The sequence below is a fragment of the Bombus vosnesenskii genome, unplaced genomic scaffold, assembly GCF_011952255.1.
Source record: "Bombus vosnesenskii isolate JDL3184/JDL3185 unplaced genomic scaffold, Bvos_JDL3184-5_v1.1 scf7180000014813, whole genome shotgun sequence".
Classification (NCBI taxonomy): Eukaryota; Metazoa; Arthropoda; class Insecta; order Hymenoptera; family Apidae; genus Bombus; species Bombus vosnesenskii.
The window spans coordinates 1-10,220 of NW_022883659.1; the positions used below are offsets into that span (position 1 = coordinate 1).

At 42.6% G+C, this 10,220-nt stretch overlaps 1 protein-coding gene across 1 annotated transcript; it reads right to left on the reverse strand.

Annotated features, from left to right (window-relative positions):
* Window positions 1-6,188: 6,188 nt before the first annotated feature.
* LOC117240578 (serum factor response D-like) lies at window positions 6,189-8,130 on the reverse strand. The gene has a single exon (XM_033506575.1). It carries the CDS (start codon window positions 7,155-7,157, stop codon window positions 6,204-6,206), a length of 954 nt encoding a protein of 317 aa, XP_033362466.1. The 5' UTR covers window positions 7,158-8,130; the 3' UTR covers window positions 6,189-6,203.
* Between the last annotated feature and the right edge of the window lie 2,090 nt (window positions 8,131-10,220).

A 10,220-nucleotide genomic window follows, 5' to 3' on the forward strand; every position in this document is an offset into this window, starting at 1 on the left:
CAAGCATTGAGACACGCGAGTGCTCGTTTCTTTCACTATTTTTCTGTCTGCTTGTTGGAATATTAAGGCGCAGTCACGGCCCGCCAAATTTATTCCCGATCCGTAGTGCCCCGTGTCGGTGAAGAAATTTGAAATGCCGGATTCGAAGGCGTGGAATGCCAACAGCCACGACAGAGAGCCCTCTTCTCTCTTTCTGGTGGAAAGACGAACGGGTGCACGCGTATGTTCGGACGCTCTGACGCACGAAGAACCGCCCGTGAACAGAAACCAGACACGCGTGTAACGTTAAACCGGGCCGTCGATGAAAAACGAACAAGACTTTCGCGACCGATGGGCGTTTTCAATGACAGATCGAATCGTTCAGTTTCACGGTTCGTTCGGGGTCACAGTAGCGTTCATCTGGGCATAAAAACGCGCTAGAGACGATTTCTCATACATTGGTTAAAGTTGATGTGTGTTTCGGCGAATTGTCGTTTGGAGGAGCGATACACCTAAAGAAACGCACATATTCATAAGAATCTACGTTTCGTATTCTTCGTATAGATATCTTTATTTTTATTGGTCGTATCATGTTCGATGTAATAGTTGGTTTTTAGCTAGTGAATTAACAAGATTTAATAAGAAATTTAGTACAAATGCTCCATGCGTCGTGTTTGACACGTCGTTGTTAAACTCTCATTTATAGAAAATTCAAAGCTGTATTTTCTCACCCAGCTTAAACCTTACGAACTCTTTTCACGCGTTTCACCCGTCATTGAACGAAACGATGAAAACGTTCATCCATCCACGTTTCTCCAGTAATAATCCAATTAACCTGTTTCCCCAATAAGTCGAAATCCGCGATCGAAACGTGAGATCGCGAAGAAAAATGCGCGCCTACTTTAGAATCGCGCCATCTAACAACGAAAGAAGAAAACTTCGTGAGCCAGCAACTACTTTGTCCAAAAGTGGCTTTATTCGAAAAATCTGCTGTTCAGCGTGTTCGCGCCAGCAGCACCAGAGATCCCTTATCACGGACCATTTAAGTAATGAGCCGGCACTTAGCAGCGCCGCTTGTCTTTCATTCTTCTCGTGTCTCTGTGATCGTCGTCGCCGTCGTTTGTGTCGTCGTTGGTGTCGTCGTTGGTGTCGTCGTTGGTGTCGTCGTTGGACCTGTGTCATACTTCGGCTTTTTTTCCTTTCATCCTCGCGTCTCAGACTCGGTAGCGTGGTACGGAAGGAGGGACGGGCACCGAGCTTCGAGTGACAATGAGCAAGCGAAGAGGAACGGCCGTCTACTACTGGGACCCACCATTAAAGTTCGTGCTTCTTTCGGAGCACGTCTGCACACCCCAGGGCTCCTTCTCCTTCGCTAACAATGCCACCTTGCAGACTTCGCAGTTATCTTCAGCCGGACGACCTTCGGCTAAGGCTTCCTAGCTGGCGTGCACCAGAGACACTGACCGAGAACCCTCTTGCTTTTGGGCTTTCGTTGCCAGTTGACTCATTCATAGGGAACACCATTGTCGGAGAATTAGTTTCAGAACGAAGGAGAATTGTTGGTGATCTTTAGTTAATTTAGAGCGGAAGGTTTCGTAATTTGTAATTTGTAGTTTACAACAGAAATTCCTATTGTTTATTAGGGAACTTATGCCGCAGTTCCTTATATTTGAGGGAGGTCTATGGTAGAAATTTTTATGGTAGAAAAATATCGTAGGAGTCAGCCTCCATTATTAATAATACGGATACAGCTGTGCATATTTTACTTTGTAATTTTAACACGAAAATATCCAGTGATCTTCGGAGTATTTGAAAACATTTTGGAAACAATTAATTTGTTAACTGCGGAGTTTATTTCCTATCATTTGGGGGAGGTCTATGGTAGAAATTTTTATGGTAGAAAAATATCGTAGGAGTCAGCCTCCATTATTAATAATACGGATACAGCTGTGCATATTTTACTTTGTAATTTTAGCACGAAAATATCCAATGATCTTCGGAGTATTTGAAAACATTTTGGAAACAATTAATTTGTTAACTGCGGAGTTTATTTCCTTACATATGGGGGAGAGGTCCATGGTAGAAATTTTTCAGGAGCGCGAGTAACCCGGAAAAATATCGTAGGATAATTAATTGTTAATAATACGGATACAGCTGTGTATATTTTACTTTGTTATTAATTTTAACACGAAAATATCCAACGATCTTCGGAGTATTTGAAAACATTTTGGAAACAATTAATTTTTAACTTTTTAAAGTTTAATTTCAAAAATGCCTCTATGGGGTGAGCAGGTAAAATCAAGCAATAACGAATAAACACGTCGAACGTAGTTAAGTGGTTAAGAGCACAAGAAGACAGTTCTTCGCATACCCGTCGACACTCGGACTATTCCTTCTAGCTAAACAGCTCTCTAGGAGAAAATCGAGCATTCCAATTCAGCAGAATCTTGAATTGTCTGGAAGCCCCGGAGGCAAAGCAGGGGAAACAACCGTTGAGCGAAAGGACGAGGAAAAGAGAGAAAGAAGGGAAACGAGAAGCGTCCGGTGACGTTGTAATTTTAATCGTCCTCCGGTTATCTCTTCTGGGCACACTGCGATAGTGTGACACAACCGGTAATATTAACTTAGCAGACAGCTGTAAAAGTTAGTCGTGGTGATAATGTAGCATAAAGAATGGCTGTGTCCTGTGTCATCGAACGATCGATAAGCCGCTAGTTATCAATGTCCAAACTAGATCTATTGTTCAGAAAAGAAAACAAAGGATGGTCGACCACAGAAAACGGTACACTTTCTTCCCTAAAGGCCATTCTGCCAGATGTGGTTAATCGAAGCAGTAGCTCAGATGTAAACTGTCCTCTTCTCTTTACTCTTAGTTAACCAATAGTTGGGCGAATCACCAGAAATTTACAACAGGGGCCCCAATCGGTGACCTGGAAATTCTGGGGCCTGAATACCTGTCTAACGAACACCTGTCTACTTCGATCAGTGCTTGCGTTACCGTTGCTTACCACCAGCCAAAATAAATAATTACAAAGCATGATTTAACACTAACTCTACCAGGCCTGGTCAAAAGGCCGTGTTTCAACATTTAATTTAGAATTGTACAGTCATTGTTGTTTCTTCTCTTCTTCTAACTTTATATAGATTCTTACGTCAACAAAAATTGAGAAATTGATTAGTCGGATAATATAAGAATTTACATAAAGTTGGAGGAAGAAAAGAAACAACGACCAACGCACAATTTCAAATTAAATTTTGAAACCGGTCATTTGACCGGGTTTAGCAAGGCTAGCGTTAAGATAATAAATTCGCACTCTTATAAACCGATTTATAGAATACTGCTCCCACTATAGTAAAATGAAATATACTATAAATAGACGAAGAATTTCATATGTTGCTTAAAAACGTTTCTCGCAAAGAACCAATCTTTAATCTAAATATATATATATCCAAACTCCGGAATATACTCTGCCCGTTCCCAAATCTCATTCTATGCTGATTTGATTATCTGAAATCGCAGTGCACGAGTTTCAAGATCGACAGCTAATTTCGTCCGTGTCCAATCTTCATTATTCTCTTCTTCTCTGTTATTTGTTCTCGAAACAAAAGTTACGATACGTCTCTGTGGTTGCATACATTACAATGTTAACGGCTCGTTCTCCAACATTTCGAACAGCTTGAACAAATCTCGTTCCAATGGCCTGCCAATCAAGCCTAGTTGTGGAATAACGCAACACGCACAATATCAGCCGCATCTTCGTAGTTTGGTACATTAAAATAGTCAGAGGAAAATAGTGGCATAGATTTGACTGCGAAATCCTGGGACACTCTATATAAGGAAAGGACCCTATCAAGGGAAGAACAAGATTCGAGTAAAACCTGATCGAACAGTAATATTCGTTGGAAAAACTTGTTAGATGGTAATATTTGCAGGAAACCATCGTCGCACAATTACGGTCACAAGGGAGACATGGTCACACGGTAACATTCGCAAGAAACTTTAATATGCCAATCACGCACAACGTCTGGATGCTTTAAGAAACAATGATCTTTCTATCTGCCGAAGAGCACACGACATTTCCCCACGCGAATCAAACTCGCCACGCGATAAAAGACCCGCCACTGGCCAAAAAACTGAGCGAAAGAAAAAGGACGGAATTAAAGAACCGAAGAGAAAACTCAAAACGGCGTGTCCGTTGAGGGTAATCACAGTGTTACGACCGCTCGCGGAGAGACGCGGTCGCGAGGAAAACGCGTCAGCGAGAGGCGTAAATTCTCGCTACGATTCGGTGAATCGACGCCGCGAAGTAGTCGTTCCCCTGTTTCGGTTAAGATAACAGAGGTGGTTAGATGAATATGACACAGCAGAGTAAGTTATATTTCACCGTTTATTCCAACAACTTATAACGAAGACAGTTACGCTGGTGCGTATGTACGAGATGAGTGAGTGACTGATCTACGGGTGTGTATACCCGGTTGAAGGATGTTGACCGTTCGAAGGATGGAAAATCAGTACTGTCTTGGGAGACGATGCTGTCTCGGAGGAAAGCTAAGGATGGGTGTGTCTAGCGCACGGGACCATCGGATTTGTTGGTGACGATTTTAGTTAGGAGAGTGAGGGAATAGGCTTCGTTGTTAATTGGTCACACGAAGGGTCTTAACCGCCCCCGAGAGAAAGTGGTTAGTGGGAGGAAAGTTGCAGCGTACGTGAGAAAAACTAACTTTCCCTTGTCACGCCGTGGTAGACAATAGTCTTTGGAAATTCTTCGGAAACAGACGTTTGTTTGCTTTGAAGGACCTTTACTAGGAAATCTATGAGATTTATGGAAGGTACTTGAGACTGTTGAGGGTACGCAGTGAGTATCCGAAGACATCTGGTTGCCATCTTGCCCGCGGTGTGTGGCCTCGGCTAGGTAGAGTGTTACGCGACGTAACACACAGTGATTTGGCCGACGATTTCGGCCAATCTGCATAACTTAACGCGCGTTTCCATTCGCTAGTAATTAGAGTCGGCGATGCTTACTTTGTCTCGGTCGGCAACGAAAAAGATAAAAAAGAAATCCGATTGACCAACGATAAGGGAACTTCCGAGCAGAAACCACAGATCCCATCTCGAGGAGTATGTATCGTCTTTAACGAGCCTTATTTTCGCTTTCGAGTTGCGTGTCACGGGAGGCGAACATATCTATATTCCCTTTGTAACTTGATCTGCACTGCACTGTGTCTATTCGATAATATTTTTCGCGAACGTGCGTGCTGAATTTGCTGGGAGAATTATTAGGTAAAACGGAGAATATTGCAATTTCTACACAAAGGGCGTGTCACGATCTTTCAGCTTGGTCACAAATTAATATAGCGTAGTCTATATAAAAAAAAATCTTACTAATAAAATTATTATACGATTTCCTGCGTGCACGACGCTCGAGGAATAAACGAAAGTGTAATTTTCATTTTCAAGGTTCGCGTCACGAAACATACGCATTTACGGATACATCTCACCACACAGTATCGTATTGTGATTGCAGACACGTGTTTGATCAGTAAAAACGGGACACGCGGTGGGTGAACTCTTGCACGTCAAGTACAGGATGTGAATTTTTGCGTTTCGTCCTCCAGGCCGCGTGAGAAGAAACACTAGACAGGCCTCTGATATATCGCACGGGATACGGGACACTGCGTTTGTTCCAGACGCACACAGATAGGCCACGCATGGACGAATGAGAACTTATATTCCGGCACAAGGATAATGATTGAGGATAGCGTCGCCAGATTATAGAAATTAATGGTAATCATCGTTCGACCGCGAATCCCGCGAATTCCCAGCTACCAGGAAAATGCTTATTTTTCTTTTCTTTATCAATACCTAAGTAAGTTTGAAAAGTTACATGTACAACAGCAACAATGTAAATATGGATGCTGTTGACATTTAGGAGGGAAAATGTCGATGACTATGAGAGTCCTCTTTCCATCATATGTATAGTTCGGATTAAAGGATATTTGTATCTCAACGTTTATTTGCACTTTTAGAAGTTTCTCTTTGTGTATTTTGTTTGACTTCCGAATTTTCAAAGATAACAGTATCTTAAGGATACAAACTTTAAACGTATATATTTTTCACACCTTGTTCGACCTTCGGGTTGAGTAAAGTACGGATTATGTACAAAGGTATTTAAAGCGTTATAAATCACAGATTTACCCAGCGTGGCATAAAACGAAAACTCTACTCACCAATGTCCTTGATACGAAGTCTTGACGAGTTTCACAGTGAAGAGGAACTGTATAGCGCACATGAGGAGACAGCAGAGGTTTAGGGAGAGGGCGAGTGCGCACAGCGCTAACGTCACCTCGTAGACTATCGTATACTCTTCCGGGCTGATCAGGCTACTCGGCGTCACCGTTAACGGTGAGATCTTCAGCAAGAAGATCAACGAGAGTAGCGCCAGTAACAACGACACTAGACACAATAAACCCAAACTGGTCAACGTCTCTTTCGCGCTAACCTCGTGGTCCTTGTGATTCCTTGACAGGGACGACGACCAGGAAGCGTTCAAGGGGTACGCCGTGGAACCGGGACCGGTTAACTGTCCCCCGGTAGTCGTACCCTGAAGAGCAGGTGCAGGCGAAGGTGTCGCCTGACTGGGTAATCTGGACAGTCTCGAGATATCAAAGCCTCCATTCGCTTTAGGTCTGCTGTCCTGGTGCAGCGGCGCCGGGGATATCACCCCCAATGTAGTCGACAGATTATTATTATTGTTATTGTTATTCCCACCGGCAACAGGACTGACGCTGTTCACAGAATGCTTCGACGTGGACAACGTGGACAGATTAAGAGCGTGCGAGTGATTCAATCGTTGAGAAAGATTGTTCACGCTCAACTGAGAATGATTCAAAGGGTGTCTGTGAGTGGAAGATGGCGTGGTGGCAGCCTGATGCACGTTGGCTCTTTGATGGACCACCGAGTCGTAAACGTCGACTCCCCATCCTTGGCTTCCCCCTGTCGTTCCACGAACGTTGCTGTTTTGGTTGTAATGATGGTGTTGCTGTTGATCCTGTTGGTGACCAGAATGATGGTGGTGGTGGTGGCCGCCGTGCAACGAGCCCGAACTCGCCTGGTAGTCATTGTGCTGGTGCCTGGAGCCCGCTGACGACGGTTGCCCCGTCAGGATATGCTTCAGCATTACTCGACGCTGGAATGCCTGAGGAAGACTGCGCTTCTTCCTGCTCCTCTACATGGCGCTACGCGGGACTCGCTTCTGAGCACGTCTTTCTCGTTGGAGGCTTCTTCTATCTTTTCTTTCCCAGTAGAATTTTTGCACAATTCTTTCTCCCTTTTATCATTAAATTACCTCTAATTCTTAACAATCTTTAATCTTTGTCTCTTCTTCCCTATATATATATATTTTTGTTTACTTTTCTCCGTAGCGAATTTTGTCTTTCTGACGCGGGATTAGGTTCCTGGACTTAGGGAGTTGCTACACGCCAGCTCCACCATGGCGACGGCATTCACTAGACAGCCTACATAGCCACCTTTCAGCTCACGCTTCGGGACACTTTTTTCGCTGAGATTCTCCGCGATGAGGCATGAAAGCAGAGACCACCGTCTGCGGAGGCATGATTATTCTATTGTTCCTTTTAACGAGTAATCGTTTTACTCGAGTCCTCTTACTAAACCGTAAGTACGAAAGACTATTATACTTAGATAGGTACTTGGTCTCAAGAACCAACTTATTTTGGTCTTTCGATTAAGTTCTTAATTAAATGCTCAATTAGATATTCATAAATATATCTTCATAATATTTCCCTCATCTATTTGTTTGACATTCTAGCAACCTCGTTAAGACGTCCGCCACTTCAACTTCTATCTACAAGTGGCAAAAACTGAAGCTGACCTTCTTCATGGAGAAACATGCCGGAAATGGCATCCGCACGTGTGAATAATTATACTCAGTGTCCAGGTAGTTCTTTCGATCATCCGATAGAAGTCGTTTCTGTTTTTCAGAGTTCGTTCACGCCTCCAGAATGTAAAAATATCCAAGGAAGTACCATTAGGAAGCAATGAAATTCAGAGCTTCTGTGGTTATTCCTTTTTCTGATTGTTTCTTTTCTTTGCCCAAAATGGATGATTTCTATATCAAATTGTTTATTCGTATTTTTTTTAATATTCCTTGAGATTTTCAATCAACTCGATTTCGAATTTTTTAGCACCCGATCTTCTGGTTGACGTCGTTAAGAAAGAGGAACGAGTGCACAGGAAGCATGGTCGGCGTGAGCATGATTAGATCCGGTCTGCCCGATGACCTTGCCAGTGATAATAGCGGTTCGTTAAGGTGGTTGCAGTCTTGGTTTGCTTCTGTTTCGATTTCCAGCGAACTCGTCAGCCGGCATGGCTTCCGAGATGCTCCCCCTGAAACAAGTCGAAGGGAAATAATTAATGGACTCTCTGTTCGATTGTACGTGGATGACAAGCTGACCGTAAAAAGAAATATACAAATACGATTAGAAAATATAATCCGAACCCCCTTCGGTTTGATCTGAAGGTTTCTTTTTCTAGTCGGAACCAAAGATTCTTATCTGGTTTATGGTGAGCTAAGGAACTCTTTGAAAACAGCATTTATAACTTTCGAAAAAGAGACAGGTATTTCTTGCGCGAACAATTGAATAATTAATTCGTTCTCTAAATATCCTTATCTGTTGTTCCTAAAATACATAATGATTGGAAGCTTCTTACGGGAAGCGCAATCAGCCGCTGATATCATTGAAGTCGAAACGCCATTAAAACCATATTACGATTCGCATGCGACATGCTCCATTCATGAAAACACAAAAGCAATAAACAAGTACAAATCAACGAAATAAATCCTCCGAGAACGAGACGTTACAGGAATTATACCATTGCGAGGATACAAAAGACTTGCTCATGAGCTACTTCCTTCAAGTAGTCGAGCGGTGTATTTTCCGGTCGTTAACTTCCATATAATGGGATATTAAAGAGTACGGACACAACGCTGCTATTTTTCAACTGTTCATTATCAAATTACGCAGCGGGAATCGTTGCAACGACAAAACTGTAACGACTCGTACCTGCGTATCTTCCATTTAGCTGCGGTAAACGCTGACTTGTCTGCGTTTTTTTTTCACTTCCTCGTTACGGAAACCAGGAAAAGTGATTCACAATACAGTTTCTAACTGTACTTCTCGCGATTCTTTCTTAGAAACAAGCAATTGCTTCTTTTCAATTTCCTAAATCTATAATAAAACAGTCCATTCCTTGAATAGAAATTAACTTTAAAACTTTAGGCGCATACATTGTTCGTATCGTATGTATGTATTTTGATTTGAAAAGAAACGCGGCAAACGCCTTTGAAAAGACGTTAGGTTTTCAACGCCTTAACTAACTTAATTCCAGCGAGTTGTAAATCTGCTGCATCTCCAACATCTGAATATCAATCTTTTACAATGACTTGCTCTCCAATTTATTAAAATTACATCTCTCCCGTTGCACCGACCTTCTTTAAAGGTTCCCGCGGCAGGTTGAACCCGCATCACGTATCTTCCCTCTTCCTTCCACCCCCTGTTCCCTTTCTCTTTCTATCGGACGGGAAGAGCGGGAACGCTTAAAACGCGCGAATCACGCGAGCGCCTCACGATTTGCGAAACATCACGTGAAAATCACCGATCCGATCTCCGTGCGCGCGGTGCACCGTGGGGGTAACGATTAAATCGACAGGATATACTTTATTGGCTATTCCGTTATTACAGGCTGTAGTTGGCGGGGAAATAGTCACTATGGATCGATGAACTCCATTGTAACAACGCACCTTCGAATTGCATCGGAAACGCTTCTGTATTGCGTCCACCGTATAACCTATCATCGTGTGTTTAGGGTAAATCAGTGGATCGGAAGTTACGTTTCTATGTTTCTCGCCTGTCAGTATAACACTGTGCAAGAGATACAGCAAGATCCTAAAATCATTCGAGTACAAGTAGCGTAAAATGGTCGTTTAAATTTCAATAAATTAACTATTCATACGTTAATTGTACGCGGTCAGGATTAAAGGGTACGGCGATGGAGAAGATTTTGTTAGCTAGATGTTGAGTAAATAATCGAAGATGATAATTTTATAAATGTTTCGTATTTATGATGATGGAAAAGATTTAATTTGAGTTACGTTACGTTCGAATAAGATAGATTTTTCCAAGAGTGGAGGATTTGTAGAGATAGTGGACGTAATAGTAGTATG

Coding starts and splice junctions, on each gene's coding strand:
- LOC117240578 (XM_033506575.1), bottom strand. CDS start 7,157: ATGCTGAAGCATATCCTGACGGGGCAACCGTCGTCAGCGGGCTCCAGG.